The following is a 19,126-nucleotide window of genomic DNA, read 5'->3' on the forward strand; positions in this document are numbered from 1 at the left end:
GACGCTGACCACGCCGGGGCCAGGAACAGCACAGGGCCGCTTTCCCTCCCTCCCCTCTTCTGCTACCGGAAGATCCAAAACTCCATTTCCCCAGATCACGAGTCACTAACACTGGAGATATTCAACGAGCACAACCCGAGTCTTGGTTCACCTGGTCGTAGGGCTCACTGCAATTCTGGGGGTGTCTTCGCACCCCCACCCCCGAACTCCAGAAACGAAGAGGCAACTGCAGTCAAAGAAACACCACGCACAGCTTTAAACCAACTTGGTGATTTTTATTGATGGGCGACAACTTCTGTACTCCTGGAGATCACTAAACTGTGTACAATTAGAGACGCAGCAATAAGAGGAGCAGACAGCGGAATTAAACAGAGCGACTTAGGGAAATATCAATCTTCATTATTTTGCCCATTGTTCATTACGTGTACACAGAAGCATGAATGCAATTTGAAATCTTTAATGGCAATAGAGTTTACAATCACCCATCTACGCGGACTAACATCTGAACTGCAGACATCTTCTCTGCGATGTGCTCGGAACAGCCTCTCACCGCACGATTATTACAACGTGTTTGTCCTGTTAGGAACCAGCAACTTATTTTTTGTATTTACGTTTCTTTTGAAGTAAGAACTATTTCTTCTCTGATAACTGGCTCATTTTTATCGTTTATCAAAAACTAAAGGGTGGGAAGGAAAGTGTGATGGATTAAAAAATTTATTTTTTTAAGGAAAGATAAAATTCATTTTCACAAATTTACAAGTGTTGCTGGTGCAGGATTTATTCTACTAAGCAATTAGACTGGGAATCAATGCAAGTCCCCCTTCTTACTCAGGAATCGGCATTATTTCAGAAACACGGGTTGTGTGTATTTTCTTAAATCAGCGACTGTCTGTTTGAACCAAATGATTTGGATCTGGAAGGTAGACGTCAACGTGAACTGTTGCGCACAAGCCCCGCGGCGTCTGCTTTCCATTCTAGCCCATTTCTGCGAAGGAGAAGAGTCTCTCTAGAGAGCCACTGAAGAGAGGGAGGACGTCAGAGGGAGTCGGCGTCTGCAAGCGGGCGGCGGGCACACGGCGCGGGCGGCTACAGCAGGTCCACGCGGCGGTAATACAGGAGGTAGGCTGTGCGCTCCGCAGTGGGCTTCACCACCTGGTACTGGCTGATCACCTTGACCGCCTGGTCGTCGATGCGCAGCCAGCCGTTGAGGCCGATCTGGAAGACGTCCGTGGTGTAGTGGCCGCCCGTCGCGCTGCTGCCGTGGTGGTAGACCACTGCAAGAGAGGCCCGCGGGCGACCCGGTGAGACAGCCGCACCCCTGCGGCCGAGGGCGCCCACCAGCCCCCCCACAGAGCCACTGCATGCGATGCCCCTCACCGAGGCAGGCGGGACACGGAGATGTCACTACACAAAGCTAGGTCACATCATCAAAACTCCGGAAAATTCCCAGAAAAAGTCACACGTGTGTATCTTAATGACATTTTAAGGATGTTTCATGCCTCACAAACAGGAGACACCAGCTCCGTGGGGCCGTCCCGCACGCCAGCTCCTCGGGTGAGGACTGCCCAGCACTCCATGTCCATCGCTGAGGAGAGCACACGGGGACAGAGCGCGAAAGACCCCCCAGCCCCACCACCCACCCGCCTCCAGAAACGCCACCCAGAGACCCACAACACTCACGCCCTTCACCCAGCCAACCCCACTTCCGGATGCTCTACGGACAGCGTCCAACCTCAGACCCACGGCAACACCCGCGCTAGAAGGAATGGTTAGAGGACTGCGTCACGGCAGATGGACAGACGGGGCACTGGACATGCAGGAACATGCTTGTGAAAAAACAGGAAACGCTGAGAACCCGGGCTTTCTGGGGCTGTCGTCATGGTGAGTGACCACACGTCTCAGGAGGGACAGCAGGGCTGTGACACGGGCTGAGCGCAGCAGCCCCACCAACATGGCGCTAGTCCATCACCCTTTCCCTTTTAAAAAATGTTCTTATTTTTTAACAAATAATGCCAAAATAACTATAATAAATACCACTTCTTATTTACTTAAAAAAAAAAAAATCTGTCATCTAAAGACACCAAAGGCTGTATCTTCCCTCCTTGAGGAGGAGGGCGGATGGGCCCAGGCAGCTGACAGGAGGCTGGGGAAGGAAACACCCAGCGCGGCCTGCAACGTGGCCAGGCGGGCTGTGTGCCACCACCGGGGCAACAAGGACAGTCACTTGGAGAGGCACCGTACTTAGCTGGCGGGCGTGTCGCTGGGCTCTGGCGGCAGCGGCCACACCTCGGGAGGACCCAGCCTGCTCCGGGCCCGTGGCTACTGCTGGTGAGAGGACAGTCCCTCTGGCAAAGCAGTCTCTGGGGCTCAGAGGACTCCCCGGCTCTGGCCCCAGCCATCCCTGTGACGAACATGACTGGACACCTGAGGGCGGAAGACTGCAGGGCGACCAGGCAGGAAGCCGGCAGTGGTGCCGGTCACCGTGATCACACGGCCATCAAGGGCGTGGAACAGGCTCAACACAGCTGGTCCCTTGGACCCCAAATCTGCTTTCGGGCTTTTGTCCTGGATTTTCACCTCCAAGACCTATGACTCGGACAAGACTTTATAGGAAGTGACCCTTCAGTGGGAGGTAAAGGACCTGTGCTTCAGCGGATCCGTAGCTCCTTCTGGACACCTGCAGCCGCAATCCTCCAGAGCAGGCACTGCACGCGGCCGGGGTCGCTGCAGCAGCCGCCCGGGGACCGGCGGGGCGTGTCAGGGCTGCCGGGGAGCCCAGCGGGACGGGGTGGGCGGCGCTGCACTCACGTGCTCGGGGCTGCACTCACGTGCTCTCCCGGGCCCACAGTCAGAACCGTCTTCACCAGGGGCTTCCTTCCTCACATTTTACAGAAAATGCCACCCATCAAGTCCAGTGACCTCATTTGAGATTAGAAGCCGTGAGAGGAGGAATCAGCAACGCAAGTGACAGCCCCAGTTCAGATGCTGGACCACGGCCGGCAGGCAGAGGAGGACCCAGGGCTCCTTGAGCTTGATCGCCAGCCAGGCCCGGCGATGGCCTTGAGGGGAGGAGCGGCAAGAGGGCAGCAAAGCAGCACTTCGGCTCCCACTGGGACCTTAGGGCCAAGCTCCCTGAGTGGGCCCGGATCCCTGAGGCAGATCCCTCTCCGAGGCAGGCTGCAGGGCCTGAGCCAAGGCGGCAGGGCCTCCATGACAAGGCGGGGCAAGGAGAGGGCTGGGGACACCACAGGAGCGTGTGGCCACCCTGTCAGGGGAGAAGCCGTATCACGGCTTTGGGAGGGCAGACAAAGGGCAGAGCCGCAAGCAGGAAGACCGGACTGGGCCAGACCCCCGCCGTGTGCAACAGGGACGTGACCCGCCCATCAGGGCCCGACCCAACCTCCTAAATGCGCACGAGGGACTGGCAGCGACCGTGTGAAGCCAGCCCGGCCACCGCCGGTCAGACTGGAGAGTCTCTCTCAGAACTCGGGTTTCTTGTTTTATAAGCCGGGGGGCCCCCGCCCCCGTATCTCAGGACAGCTGCGAGAACAAAAGAGATACTACAAAAGGTCCCTAGGAGAAAGGTCCCGTGAACGCGTGACCGTCAAGAAACGGTCCTGTCGTTTTAAATTACAAACATGTTCACCAAAGCCAACACAGAAGGAGGTGTACAGAACAAAGCAGGTAGGAAATTCCAATAAAAAAGGCCAGAAAGCACCCGCGGTCGTTGCAGACGGTGACTACCAAGAGAGACATAAAGCCTCAAAGGCCCCGGAGACTCGGGCTCTGAAAGAGGAAGGCAGGCAGACGAAGGACGCCCGGTGCCTCAGGAAGCGGAGGGCCAGGAGAGAAGAAGGCTCAGGGCCCCCAGTTCTGGGGTTGAGGCTGCCATCGCCCCCCAAGAGGGCTCTGAGCTGGAGCGTGGCAGCCCGGGAGCCCGGCTGAGCCAGTGCGGTGAAGACCACGCCGCAGACCGACCGTGTGGGCCCCTCCCCACCTGACCAGGCCACTCCGAGGTGCCGCCCCTCCCAGAGGTAGCGCCCCCACCGGTAGCACCCCGCCACACAGGTACCGCGACCACAGCAGCCAAGGTCACAGCCTTGAACTGCCAGGCCAGCGGCCTCACGCCTGCCCCTCTGACTCAAAGACGGAAAAGATGCTAAACAAGGACCGGATTCAGCTTAGAGCCAAAAGGATATTCGGTCAAATTTCAAGCACCGGATGTCAGGACAAACACACAATTTCACCAAAAGATGTCCTGACTTAGTAAGTCTACGGGGAAACCAGCGGAGGAGTTTAGTGTCTGCGTGAGGCTGTGTTGGAGCAAACTGTGCCTGGGCACAGACCCTTCTATCACTGCTTCAGTAAGGAAATAATAGACAAATTTACTTACCTGCAAATAGCCTATAGGTTCTGTGGCATTTAAAATTCTTATTTTTAACCCCTGGAGAAAGCAGTTCTGAAAAACAAAATATCAACAGCTCCAGTCTATAAAAGCACTTCAGGAAAGGCTCAGAGTCATGGAAGCCAAGAGGTGACAATGGTCCCCACTCGCATGCACCCACCCCACACAGCAGGGAAACAAAACCCACAGCCTCCCTCGGCGCACAGGCCCTGCCCGCAGGGGGCTGCCAGGCGGCGCAGCAACGCCCCCCGCCAGCAAGCAGCCGAGCAGACCGAGAATATCCTGAGCCCGCCGAGCTCATGCCAGAAGCCCGACAAGCAGATACCCTGAACACTGGAAAAGAAGCCAGCTGCCCGCTCAGAAACAAAACAAAACAGCTCCAGGAAACCTAAGAACTGGGATGTTTCACACGTGAGACCACAAAACTTCCACTGTGTGAGTCAGACGGTCTCTCCAAAGAGGCACTGGTCCCCAGCTGGGCAGGCGGACAGCCCTGTGTCCAGGCCCCGGGGCCCCCTACTGGGGCAGCAGGCCTGCAGATGGGCCCCGCACGGCCCTTACCAGCCGCCCCTCCCCTCCCCTCCCCCGCCCATGACCACACCAGGGCCTCTGGGTTCTGCCTTAGCTGACTCCTTTCTAGAAGGCATTTAAGGTGGCAGCTGCCGTAAGAGCACAGGCAGCCAGCAAAGGTCTGTAAACAAAGCCTGTGGTCAGTGCAGGCGGTTTATCTGGGCAGGAGGGAAGAGACAAGAGTATGGGGCACAGGATGCCCGGCGGGGCTCAGTGTATGCGCCTCATGCGACAGCCCAGGCACAACAGCACCGGCGACCTGGTATGTGACCGGGTATGTGATTCTCGGCTGGTATTTCTTCCCCTTTCTGGTTCTCAAATGGGATCAGGAAAACATGCCGCCTTTGAACGAAGCAGTTCCAAGGTGAAGGTGGGAGGGAGGGACCACAAGCTGGCCCGAGAGTCAGCCTGTCAGCTGGAGACTGGCTGCAGAAACGCAGCGTCCCTGCCTGGGGCTCTAGGCTAGGCCAGGCCAGCCACCCCCAGTTTGGGAGTCCCCGGGCCCAGGAAGGAGTGGAGTGTGGCCATGCTACGTGGTGGGGAAGGCGACAGCTGCATTCCTCTGCAGAACCCAGCAATGACATCCCACGACCGCTTTTCTGACTTGCACACGCCCTGATGATGTGAACACTGCCTCCAGCTTGTTCTCAGTCAAGGCAGGACGGCACAGTACCTTCTTCACAAACCCCGAAGCTCAAGGACAGCTCCCCTTCAAGCTGCACTTTCACCAAGACCCCTGAACTTGGTGCTTTGGTCAAAATGCATCAAGGCTGCTGAGCCCCGGTTACCTGACAGACACTCGTGGCCAAAGAAGCCACAAACCTGACCCAGTGTCACTGCAACCAGAGGTCGGAGGAACCCCCAAGGGCCTATGGACAACCCTGTCTCACTTCACTGAAAAAGCCCCTTTCACCAGGCTGGGCTGGGCAGTTGTTAGCACTTAGTGTAAAGAAAACGATTTTGTACCACTAACCCATAAAACTTTCTAGAAAAACAATGGTCATTTTGACGGACAGAATCTCTATTCTTCTGATCTAGTAAGAGTATATGGTTTCTTCATCTTTGCCTTTATTTTTCAAGAGCTTCTTTGGTGCCAGTTTTAAGACAAAAATCTGTGGTTAGCCGAGAAACTGGAAACCAGAAAGACACGAGAACTTCCTTGTTCTCGGAAGAAGACAGAAACGCCAAGCATCGAGCTCACGGACTCCCCGACAGGGTCACCACGAACCCTCCCGCCTTCCGTGTTTGTTACCTTTACTGATCTCCAAGTCCACAGGGTAGTCAATGTTCTTGACGAGCTTCTGGCATCCCCCCGTCTTCTCGTAAACGAACCGCTTGAGATGCAGCACCAGCACAGGAGGGAGCTTCTCCAGAGTCACTCTCCGACTTATCTCCACCTGGGGCACAAGCAGAGCAGGACCCCGCGCCTTACTTCACGCAGCAGCAGAGGCACGTCCATCACACAAGGACCCCCCCACCGAGAGCCCGTGGCCTGGGGGTCCAGGACAGCACGGCTCGGCCGTTGCTGGGTGGAGGGAGCTTCTCGACATCTAACACTCGGCTAAGAGGCCTTCTGAGAGCTACTGACCTTCCTCGTACAGAAAGGCCACCATCCTGTGAACACAACCGCAGAAGACCCCGTGGCTTCGAGAGTCCACGTGTGAACTCCCCCCTCAGAAGCCCTGCTCTGGGACGGTCACGACGCACGGGCGCAGAAACTGAAAGTGAACGTCGCAGCAGAACTCTGCGTTATGTATGCACTAACACACTTTCTAGCAAGACCCACACCAGCCGTCAAAGTGAGGCCAGGGTGTTTCCCAGTACCCCAAAAGCCATCTATTCTAACCATTACTTTTACAAGTGCCAGTTTTATCAATTTATATGCTCCTTACATGCTTTTGCAGGTCTAGCAAATGCTGCTTTTCATTAAAATGCGTCCTCACGAACCATTCTTATTCCCCTTATTTATTGTTCTTTGTACCTATACACCCTCTGATGCTTCCTGGGTTTACATGAAGAACACTTCTGGCAGACATTTGTTGTGTCACGATCCAAAAGGTAACAGCACAGATGAGAAAGCAAGGAAGTGCTCAGAAGACCACGCTCGTATCCGGGTGGCCGGGCCTGAACGGGCACCTGGCTTCCCGCCCAGACTCCGACCCCTGCTGTGGGACCACCCAATGTGCCTCCAGAGTGCCCACGTGTGTCCGCACCCTGGTGTCTCGTCCGCACCCTGGTGTCTCCGCACCCAACAAAACGTGTGAATGATGGACAAGTGTGGCTACGGCTCGCCAGTCAGGAACCGGGTTCTGACGAGCGGACTCCAGCGTCCTTATCTATGAACCGAAGAGTTGGGACAAAAGTGTCTCCGGGATGCTTGTAAGTGCTGGTGCCCCAAGATTAGAACCTCTAGCTTTCAGGCAATTCATTAAGTGACTAATCTGAAATTTTTGCCTACGTTTTGGGTTTCCAGACAAACTGAGACAAACTTTTCTCCACCCAAGAAAACCAGATCTTTTCTATACAGCAAGGAGTTTACATAACCAAAGTTTCCCATCGACCTTCATCATGTGTTCCCACAACAAAAAACCTTATGACCTTAAAATATAAAAATACTAAAGTTTAAAGAAATCACATTCCAGAAAATGTGATACTTGCTCTTTCCAAATACCCCCACCCCATATGAACTGTCTGCAATCTTCCTTTCTCAACCATTTGCTTTCTGCGTGTTCTTGCTCTGGTCTGGTAACACACCACCAAGAGCTGCGAGTGAGCGGTTCCATTTCCTTCCTCATGGCTCCCCGGAATGCCTCTTCTGCCTGCATCCTTCCTCCACCTGCCATCTAGAACAGCCCCCGTTCCCTCCTGCCCCCCCATCTCGTCTGCACCCTCCCCAAGCCCACAGCTAACTGGAGCAGGAGCAAGAGAGGAAAAGCACCCATGAGGGGGCTTTCCTGGCAGCCCGGGGAAAGGCAGGAAACTGCCAGCGGGATGAGCGCCCACCAACCTCCACGGGTGGCCAGAGGACAGCCAGCGAGAAGAGAGCCACGGGGACAGTGACGCCACCTCCGCAGCCACAGCTGCCACAGAATGAGCCAAGCGCGCAACTCAGCCACACCAGCCAACTTCCCCGAAAACAAATACCCACTTTCTCATTAAGTTCCACCGCCAGACTCCGCTTATTCCCTTAAGACGAGTGCCAAGATTCTGTCTCTCGCTCCTACCACTTGTATTTTTTAAATAAAATCACCCGTGGGAAGAAGCAAGTCAGAAAACGTGGTGGAGGGTTAGGCCTAACTCTGTGTGGATCCCCCAAGAGGATGGGTTCGTCAGTCTAAGCAGGAGGCCCCAGATGACCGCAGGTCTCCAGTCCGCCTCCGCTCGGCTCCCCAGTGCGGGCTGCCCGGCCCGGGAGGCCCAGCAAGCTCGGCGAGGTCTACTCTTCCTGCCTCTTCAGCTGCCACACAGTCTGCTCACAGCAGGCTCCCCAGGGACGCGAGGGACCGTGCAGGTGAGCGCTGCTCCCAGCTAGCCTGTGGTCCCCTCCCCCGTATGTTTTTCCACATTCACAGGCATCCCCTCAGCAAAGGAGAAGACCCCCTCGACCGCCGCATGGACAACAGGCGGCAGCTGGTACATTTGGACCCCAGGAACCAGTAAGCTCTCTGAGAGCAGAATATTCTCGCCCTCTCCTGCCTTGGCCAACAAGTACACCCCACGAAGCTATCTGCTTCCCTTGACGCCTGAAAACTAAAGGACTCGGGCTTCTGTCCTTTTCAGATCAAATGAAAGACTAACAGACAAGAAAAGAGCTACTTTCTATTTGTCGATGTCCCTGAAGACCTACAAGCAAATGAAAAATAGGTTTGGAGTCCCCTTTCTCCCCTAACTCATCTCGTGGAACCGCTCTATGGCGTCAGGGATGTAAAGAAGCTGTGCGGCCCGTCAGAGGCCCCATTGTAATTCGACTATCAGAAAATTAAAAGTAGCTCAAGACAAACAATCCAAGCGGCCACGACCTTGGGATACATGGTTTAGAGGTAAAGGAGGCTGCCGGGAGCATCTGCCTCGACCATTTCATTTCAAAAATGTGGAAACTTCCAATCCAAACCAGTTAAGCACCAGGGTTAAGCGGCGGAATGCAAAGGCCCTTCTCTGCCCTCCCACCAGGGAGCCTCAGCACAACGTTCGAGATCAACTAGGAGTATACCTCTTGTTTGGTTTTTGTGGTATAACCCTGGACAGACTCTCTTGCCACCAAGCTCTCCAACGCATCCTGGACCGTCCGGATCCTGTCAGACTGGATGTCCAGCTGCAGGGTGAAGAAAGGCTGCAAAGTGGCCGACTCCTTTGAGCTCTGCTGGTAAACCACAGACCTGAGAGGCAGAGACAGAAACAGAAGACTGTAAGAGTCACCGCTCCGTCCCACTCTCCAGTAAGGCCAGCCAGCAGGAGACACATTAACTGGAAACGAGACGGCTCAGTATCATCTTTAGAAGACCAGAGAGAACAGAAAAGCCAAAAAGTGACTGAATTTGGAAATAATCCTGCTGAACACCACCTCCTGATTATTTCCAGCCGCCACCCGCGGGGTGAGCATTCTCCCTGCACAAGCAGGCGGGAAGAAAACTCGCTCATCTTCCGAATTCCTGCACCTCCACTCCACACTTTACCCAACGCACCGGCCAGAAAATGCGCCTCTCCTGCCGGGGCCTCAAAATGCTAACACTCTCCGCTTTCTCACCGCGTCATCGCCCGTTCCAATAAAATAGAGGAAACCCAAGGTAAACAGAGTATTTCTAATGGCGTTCCCCTAGAAAAACGACTTACAAAAGGAGAGGAGTGAGCACTCCAGGAAACAAGGCTACTCCCCAACCTCAAGAAGGTCGCCAGTTCAACTTTGTCTTCTTAGCTGGTTTTTTCATTTTTCTTTTTCTAAGTTTTTCTGAGTACAACTTATGCTCGGCCCATCTCTCAGCCCCGACAAGGTACATTCCAGGAGCGCAACAAGGACTTCCATTTCTGCAGTCTGAGTGACCTAGTTTACGGACAGATCTAACGGGCGTGCGTGGGTACTGAGGCTTTAGGGGCAGAGTCTGTGAAGAGCCGGCTCAAGGCCCCCGCACTGCTGAAGAGCGGCGCAAGAGCCGCGCTGGGACACACCTCGCCGCCCCCTCCCTTCCCGGGAGCAGCGGCCCCCTCCCAGCTCCGAGAGCTGCGGGAGATAAAAACTAGTGCAGGAGGGCGCCTGGGGGGCTCAGTCGTTAAGCGTCTGCCTTCGGCTCGGGTCACGATCCCAGGGACCTGGAACTGAGCCCTGCACTGGGCTCCCTGCTCTGCGGGGGGCCTGCGTCTCCCTCTTCCACTCCCCCTGTGTTCCCTCTCTCACTGTCTCTGTCAAATAAATAAATAAAATTAAAAAAAAAAACCCAAACTGGTGGAGTAATCAAGAGGCGGCCCTCCTGACTCCAATGGCTTAGACTCTTATTGATGTGGCCTGAGGGGAAAGGTGCAGAAAGGAGCTGGTTTTTCAGAGGGCCGTGAACACACACCCAAAGATGGTGAAATTAAAAAAAAAAAAAAAAAAACAAACAAAACAACAACAACAAAAAACACCGTCCAGCTGTCTGAATAAGGAAGCACACTTCATGGGACTAACTACTACTTCACACAGGAAAGAAGTATCCTAAGTTATAAAAAATAATTCCTATCTTCATTGTTTCTCAAAAATGTCAACAATCAATTTCAACATAAAAAGACCACCCCGAGGCCAGAGGCCTGGCAGAGCCATGCAGGCCAAGCTAGAAATTTCTACAAAGTGGACTCTGGTTTTTCCCACCGGTTATTCTCAAACAAGTGTGGGCTCTTTGGGAATGCTGGCCTCAGTGGCCTCAGAATTTTGATACTCTCCCTATGCGCAGATCTGGCGCTGCCGTCCTACCCACCCGGCTGTTCCTTCACCCTCTCTCCCATCCCTAAGGGACCGGCCCAGGAATGCCAGCGTGAGAGGTCTAACCGAGAGCTAAGGACACAAGCCAGCCTCCCCTCACTGCTGTCGCCTGACCTGCATCCCTGCTTCCCCTCCCCAAACGGTCCAGGCCAAGGAATCATCCTGCAAAAACAAGTTACAGCGGCAGCGGTGCGAGGCTGGGCGTTTCCCCTGAGCACCCCTGACTGCAAGAGGCTGATGTGGGGAGACTCCAGAACACAAAGGGGTCGGCAGGCAGTAGCTCACAGAGAAGCGCTCAGAAATGACTCGTTCGGGGGGACCGGCTTCGGAATCCCGTCCGACACTGCAGCGCTGACTGGCTTGAGAAGAAGCTCGCAGACATGCTGAGGTTTTACCAGCCTGTTGAAAGTTTCCATGCCTTGGGAAGGGCGTTACTTCTTTTGGATACACAGCATTTGGGATAAGCAAAGGCTGAGTCTCACTAAAAAACCACCCTTGTGGGATATAACACGAGGCCTTTCGAGAGGAAATCCTGCTCTGACGAGGCCCTTTGGGACTCTGGATGACTAATCTCCTTGGAGACGGCCCCCATGCTTGTGAGTCCCACATCACGGTGGTCCTGAACGGCTCTAACGCGATCAAATGAAAGCCTTCTAGAAGAACATCATGAAAGAGCAGCGAGCGGCTGGCTGACGGGAACTGGGGCAGGAGGGGGGCCCAGGCACTCCAGGAGGCCCCAGGTGCCCGGAGTGTCTCCTTCCCCTTTCTAGCTCACTTGGTTCAGGCGCCTGATACTCTCCAGCAGACACAAGACTGTCTTCTCTTAACGAAACATGTATTTCCATTAGCAAGTCCTTCTCTTCCTACCTAGCGGAGTGCAGCTCGCTCAGGGTGAGCGGTGCTCAGGGAGCGCGGGGTGGGGGGGTGGTTAGGAGTCAGGGCGGCCGCCAGGCCCGGGGACCAACGCCCTGTGCTGAACCACCGTGTGGGACGAGAGCAGGGAAGCAAAGGGAAGTCTGGGAACAGAGCGGGCACAGGGGCATAAAGGCAAGCCATCGAGTCCAAACTTTCTCAGTCACGTCTTATCGCAGCAAAACCCTGGAAAAGGCAAGCAGGCAAGCACTAAAGTATTCCATAAAAGCATAATAAACCTGATGTGTCCCCCAAAAATGCCAGTGATTGGGGTCTGAACAAACTCCGCCTGGCGAGTGACTGAAGTCTTATTTCTGGGGCCCACTTGCTCCCATTCGTCCTCACTCCCTTCGCCGGGCTCTTCCTGCTCGTCTTCATTCACTGAGTGGCTTTTGGGTCCGTTGGAAATAGGGAGTTCTGAAAAGGAGACAGTTTGCTTAAGCTACCACTGGCAATAGTAACAGCAGAAACGTTTCTAAAGAAAGGTCCTACAGAAGCTGCCCGCACAGAGTTAGCTTTAAAAGTGAAATCAGGGTATGTCCGACGTTAAGAATAAATACAACGCGTACGCCCGCCGGACCCCTGCGTGCAGGAACTGCCAAGGACAGCGCACCTGAGAAATCCGAGGGCGGACTGGAAAGTGGGCATTCCTGTGTCATTGCGGCCAGTCCTCCTAACTCGGAAAGGGGCTCTGGTCACACGGGAGAGCACCCTCCTCCCGCAAGAACCGTGCTCTGGCACTTAGGGGCGAACCACTCTGGTATCCGCAACCCAGTGTGTGTCACTCGGGGCGCCACGTGCAGTGCGCGGGGCAGACAGGACGGACGCGTGACAGCACGTCAGCAGGGCCGGGGCCAGCGCCTCGACAGTGTTCACCAACTCCTCTCCCAGCTCTTCTGAAGGTGTCATCACTTTCCTCAGTAAGAGGTGAAGGGAAAAAAGCAGAGCTTCTGGATATATTTTAATTTATCCAAACAGAACAATCTCAATGGTCTTATAAGCAACGTAAAGACCGTCAGACTCGCCCTAGTGACAAAGGGACGCCAAGGGTCACAGACATGGGGGGAAACAAAGTACCACTTGGGCAGGTGACAAGCGTTCAAGGGGAATTCTTAAGGAAAGGTCCTCACAGGTTTGTGGCAAACAGACCACGACCTACTTTCGTTATTTGGTGACAGGAGTTTCTTGAGGTTCAGCATTTCCTCATGAAGTCCATTTAGAATGAAGCCTAAGTACTCCTCAGCATCTTCTTGTCGACCCTGAAAAGGCCAGATGTGAGCACATTAATTTTAACCGGGCCCCACACAAGGACTGCAGGGACCATTATACATGCACAGGTCTCCTCTGAACTTTCCAACAAGACTGAATGTGAAGCGGAGCTCCGCCTCGGACCACTGAACAGGCAGGCTGAGACGCACGGGGGGGCGGGGGAGGGGGACCAAATCCATCCTTCTGTCTGAGTACAGAATGAGCAGGAATTTTTATTTATCTTTTCGTACTTCTGAAATTTTCTACAATAAATATGTGCTGCCTTTATGATAAAAAACAGTCACTTAACAGTTGCTCTTTTGCTGACATGAAACAGAAGACCAGGAACAGAGGTCCAGGGCCTAATGGTCACACCGGGGGTTGTGGAGAACAGCCCTGTGTGTCTCCTTCTATTTTTGATGATGGGCAACTACAGGGGAAAGGACCCAAATTATAGGTGAAAAGCGTACTGAGACAAAGACTGAGCTAGCGGCTGTGCACACACACCCCAGCAGAATCTTTCAGAGATGAGTCACGCAGCAGTCACGGACTCGTCTTACAATCTCAGGATTAGTTCCCATTTCACTCTTTGGAGAACAACCACATGTTCCAAGATTTTCAAAGTCCTCCTGCCACCTCCAGGCGCGTCCGTCTGCTCCACACAGAGCTGTAGCTCTCGACGAGAGCAGCTCTTCAGAGTGGAGGGCGCTCTGAGTGTAGGAAAGGGCAGACACTGGCTCGCTCAAGATGCAGAAAGAGCGGACACAGCAGGCTCGAGGCAGCTGTTCGTGGAGAGGCCCGCTTGCTAGGATGGTCCTTGGTTGGCATCTGGGTACCTGGATCTGGGGGGGGATCCCCCCTCATTTCAAGAAGTGAAAAGAGACTGTGCCGAAATCGCACAGTGTGGTTTAGGGGCGCACACCTGCTTCCCCTCTGCGAGTCTGGAATTCCAGACCAGTCCTTGGTAAAGCCCGGGGCACTGAGTCTCCGATGCGCTTCCACAGCAGACATTTTCCACGCGCTGCCACACGCTGACGCTGAGGAATTAAGTGCGTTCTCCTGACACACCGCGAGAGGAGTCTCAAGGTCTCCCGCAGACGTGCGCTTTTTGTGTCCCTGCACTGGACTAAACCCTGTGAGTAACAGCTTCTGAGTCCTACGAGTGCCTCCATCCCATCACCGACCTGGGGGTGGTGTGGCGGAGCCGACAGAACAGAGCCAGTATTCATGTAACGCTGAAAGACACCTCTGTCCGCCAGCAGAACTCCGAGCAGGCTGCCCCCCGAGATGCGCTGCTGCCCCTCTGCCTCGGCCCGAGTGGACGGCTGCCCTCGGGCTTCCGGAGCACCGGCGTGTGCATTCATCTTAGTACTTCTCTTGCTGGCCTGTTTTGTTGGATCTAATTCCCCTACTGGATGGTCAGCTCTTTGAGGGCAGAGGGCACAGTCTAATCATCCGTTCCTGCATTCCCACCATTCTGTACATTTCTACCTGGAAAGTGTAAATTCCGAGCCGACAGCTACGAGAGGAGCAGTAAAGTGCCCCTGGTGGTATCCAGCTACTCTGTCCTGGCCAGTCACCCTTCTCCAGAATAAGAAGCTTCATATTGCTTTACTCAGCTTTAGTGGAATTATTCTGATGATTTTTCTTTCTAAATAATTTCACTTAGCATCACTTCAAATGCTTATAATGACCCACATCAAACTCTACTCAAGACCTCCTCGGCCCCTAGTCCCATTCCTTCAGGAGCAAAGCGCATGACTAAACATCTCGACAGGAGACAAGGAACTGCTAAAAACACGTGAGGATGTTTTCAGCTCTGCTGAAGGCCGCCGTCATTCCAGGCCCCATCACCAAGCTCCGTATAAGAGGCAGAGCAGCGTTCAAGGAGCGGACTGTGATACCAGGCCCTGCACGCAGGAGCTGTGTGACCTCGGACAAGGATCTCACTTTTCTCCACTGCAACAAGGAGGCAGGCACCACTCACTGGCCTGAGTAAGCTCACGTACAGAAAGAACTTACAGGAGTACTCGGTGCACAGAAAACGATGCATGAGCCGGCTCTGATTATGGTGATCGTATTTTTTAATATTCAATCAAGCAAGCAACTCCCTAACAAGCTGAGATCTATGGAAGCCCCCGACCCCCAGCACTGACAATGCGCCAAGGGCACTGAACAGCAGCAGTGCAGCCGCGACCAGAGCACGGGGCGAACGTTCTACTGGCTACGAGAGAGCAGTGCCAACCTTTTCAGACAGGCTCGACTTGATGACCGTCAGAAGTCTGTAAATATACGTAGGTTCAAAAGCAGCTCCCGGGCGGATATCTCTCACGATTTTATCCCCAAGAGCTGCAATGGAAACAGGACACAGATTTTCATAACGAAAATGGAGTCTTCAAATGCTCAAAAGCAGCAGCGCAAGAACTCCCCCTCCGCCCTCACACAGCACCAAGAAGAGCACAGGTGTAGCATCCTGCATTTTAAATACAGTTTCTTTCCAACAAGACTGAATTTATGACATTCAGTCATCAGATCTCCTAACTGTCCGTATGTAGTGGGCATCAGAAGATCTCATTTTTACTCACCTTGTCTGGGTTTTGGAGGTACTGGCATATTAGTAAACTCATTCATTAGCCGAACACTATAAACACGGGGGAAACAAAAGTTTAGTACATTTTTTTAAAAAAAAAACATACTTTTACTAAAGAGCCTCAATGGCTAAGCAGAACATTTTAGTATGAAGATGGCAAATACTAAGTAACCAATGCTATAATCGCTGGTGAGTTCTTCAGTCTTTTCTCTGTAAGGTCTCGGTCTATTTCACATAACATACACTGGTAAACACTACACTTGGGTAACATCTGAGGAACACAGGAAAACAAGACTCCAGTTCCCCTGATGGTTAACTTCCACATAAAAACATGAACAGTACATTTAAAAATAATAATAATAAAATCTTAGGACTCATTTGCAAGAAATTAAGAACCTCCTAAACTATTTGAATTCGAATTAACCAGAGGCAAAAACCCCAGCCCTTAACACACTTGTCAGCACCTTACTTACAAGCTATCTATCATGGGTGTCGATGTACAAGGCCTTTGCACTTTTGAATAGAGAGGAATGAACTTCATCAGGTGATACATCGGAGGACAAGCAACCAGCGCCTGCAGTGTCTGAGTACCGGCAGTAAGGAAGTGTAAAGGAAATGCAACAGACACTCCACATTTCTGAAAGGTGCATCTCACCCAAACCATGTAGCACTGAGTCAGCCAAGGGCGCTGCAAACTTACACACGTGAACATAAAAAGGGACACGCCAAATGGCCTTGAGGATGACCGTCTTGGGATTTCCATGGAAGGGATTACTCTGCAATCAGCATTTATATACAAAAACTGGATTTGACCAAGATAAATCAATTAAAACAACATTTCTGATTGTAAGTGGACACGCTGACCCATCAGTCGAGGCCATGCTAGTGAAAATCAGAGTCGCCTGATTCTGTCACTCACCAGTCAACAAATCATCTTTCGGGGGGTCAGGAATAACTTTATAAGCAAGGTAGGCAGACTAAGCAAGGAACGAAGTCTTTGGACTCAAACTTTCAGGGAGAGGCCCCGAGGCAGCCGCACGGAGCAAAGGCGCAGGGGAGAGCCAGGCGCGGCCGGCCGGCCCCAGGGACGGCACTTGAGAAGGATACGGCATTAATGTAGCACCAGTTTCCTTTATTGATCAGCCCACGGGGTTGCAATGACACTGGCTTATGTATCAGGGTTACATTCTCCAGTAACTCTGAAAGATGAAGAAGCACATTGAAGAGGTTAGTGGCGTCGCGTGGACACATGGAGTAAACGCTCGATGGCTGGCGAGTGTTAGAGCCGCGTGGGAGCTGCGTGCTGTCCCACACCACGTGCGCCAGGTAAGGGTCGAACAGTTCTTTGAGTATCTCCCCCCAGGGAACACCAACACTCGTTCGTCTTTCTGTGGGAACGGAACCGGGGAACACAGCTCATTTAACAAAGAGCAGAAAAGGTGGAGATACACGGTGACAGAGGTGACAGCGACCCGAGAGACCAGCTTCTCCCCCGCACCCCTTGCTAACACCGCTACGGAGGAGCCCACGGACCGAACCCAAGCCTCAGCCGGCAGGGGGACCCCCAGCACCTACGAGGGCCCCCAACACACCACAGTGGGTGATCCACCATTCAGTGACGGACGATACGCCTTTCCAGGACGACTGTCTCATAATAACTTAACTGTATTTTTCATTAGAATTCCAATTTCTGGAATGTTTTGGGTGTCAGAACGCCCTTACTCCATTCAGAAACAACATTATGCTGTTTCCTCCTCTGACATCCCTCTTTTCTACCTTCGGACAGATGTGAATACCACCTTCATATAATGCTTTAACACTTCATTAAATGCTTTCAGTTTTTTCCCCCAGAAATGCTTTAAAACAAGACAAAGTCTCCCCATGTCCCATTAAGAATCTTGTACCAGGGGCGCCTGGGTGGCTCAGTGGGTTAAGCCTCTGCCTTCGGCTCAGGTCATGATCTCACGGTCCTGGGATCAAGTCCTGCATCGGGCTCTCTGCTCAGCGGGGAGCCTGCTCTCCCCCCCCCCCGCTCTCTCTCTCTGCCTGCCTCTCCGTCTACTTGTGATCTCTCTCTCTCTCTCTGTCAAATAAATAAATAAATAAAATCTTAAAAAAAAAAAATCTTGTACCTGTGACAGCTGTAAGTTATGGAAACCTTCTACACGCCGTGCTTTACAACTTACACTTGTTAACAGCGCACTTGACCCTCAGCCATCCAGGACATCCCGACCCCCTCTCGCCAGCAAGGAAGCATCACCCAGCTGGCCTGTGGGCACTCAGGAGCTAGGCAGTGCAGCCGGGGCCTGAAGTCCGTGATCTGTGGCCACCGCACACTGCCTCCCTTCACTTTTAAATTGTGTACCAGAAAAGAAATAAGTACGTGTACATCTGCTGCCGACATTCATCCAAGGCATCACGCAAACAAAAGCAGCTTTACAATTCTAAAATGCAGTTGGACCGGGAGGTCTCACACTTACGCATTAACTGAAGAATTTAATTTGCAAAATTCTAATGTTCACACCAGCACAGACACACACACACACACACACACACACACACACACACACACACTCCCTCTCTCCACTGAGAGTAAATGCCAGCCTTCCTCTGAGGAAGCACACAGAGCAACTTTCCCCTTTATAAAAAGTAAAGCATTACAGGCTCAAGAAACCCGGTGGGATCTATTCAATTAGTCTGGGCTTACAAAGCTCTTGTCTCCCTCCTACTACGGGCACAGCACCGGGCTTCAGTGAGGACCACGTCAGTTAGACCGGAACTATGAGCACCACAGGAGGGCCCCAGCACAGGCAGTGCCGGGCACAGTGGACACTGTGCTGGGGGCCTCTGCTGCACTGTTCATAATCATCCCACAACCCTAGCAAGGAGACACAGTTATCCTCCTCCCTACTCTACACGTGGGAACAGAGGTCCAGAGGGTTAGGGACCTGGTACAGGCTGTGTCCCTGAGCAGATATGACCCAGGGGCTCCGCTCTACAAACCTTTCACTAAAAGGTTCCCGTGCTAACTTACCCCACGGGCTTGAGACTGCCATGGACAATGGAGCTGTCCATTTGTCTTTGATGCACGTTTTTACAACAGTCCATACTCTCCAGCGTGTGCCACAGACTGGCAATTATTTTGATATAATTACTCCACAAAAAGGGATGCCTGGGTGGCTCAGTGGGTTAAGCAGCTGCCTTCGGCTCAGGTCATGATCCCAGCGTCCTGGGATCGAGTCCCACATCGGGCTCCTTGCTTGGCAGGGAGCCTGCTTCTCCCTCTGCCTCTGCCTGCCATTCTGTCTACCTGTGCTCACTCTCTCTCCCTCTCTCTCTCTGACAAATAAATAAAATCTTTAAAAAAATTAAAAAATAAAAAAAAATTACTCCACAAAAATAAAATCTTTGCATTTTCAAATAAGCATCAATCCCAAATGGATACTCTGGC

At 52.9% G+C, this 19,126-nt stretch overlaps 1 protein-coding gene across 2 annotated transcripts in view; it reads right to left on the reverse strand.

Moving 5' to 3' along the window:
- Positions 1–254: 254 nt before the first annotated feature.
- Positions 255–19,126, reverse strand: part of USP10 (ubiquitin specific peptidase 10) — a 71,408-nt gene continuing 52,536 nt past the window's right edge. For both annotated transcript variants that reach the window (XM_044255626.1, XM_044255625.1), the window contains exons 5-14: positions 16,783–16,874; positions 16,149–16,258; positions 15,671–15,726; positions 15,331–15,434; positions 12,997–13,096; positions 12,077–12,254; positions 9,186–9,351; positions 6,228–6,372; positions 4,394–4,459; positions 255–1,274 (exon numbers count right to left, since the gene is read on the reverse strand). In XM_044255626.1, the coding sequence (XP_044111561.1) occupies positions 1,087–1,274; positions 4,394–4,459; positions 6,228–6,372; positions 9,186–9,351; positions 12,077–12,254; positions 12,997–13,096; positions 15,331–15,434; positions 15,671–15,726; positions 16,149–16,258; positions 16,783–16,874 (1,205 nt within the window). In that variant the 3' untranslated portion in view covers positions 255–1,086. The remainder of the gene's footprint in view (positions 1,275–4,393; positions 4,460–6,227; positions 6,373–9,185; positions 9,352–12,076; positions 12,255–12,996; positions 13,097–15,330; positions 15,435–15,670; positions 15,727–16,148; positions 16,259–16,782; positions 16,875–19,126) is intronic.

Source organism: Neovison vison, chromosome 7, assembly GCF_020171115.1.
Source record: "Neovison vison isolate M4711 chromosome 7, ASM_NN_V1, whole genome shotgun sequence".
NCBI lineage: Eukaryota > Metazoa > Chordata > Mammalia > Carnivora > Mustelidae > Neogale > Neogale vison.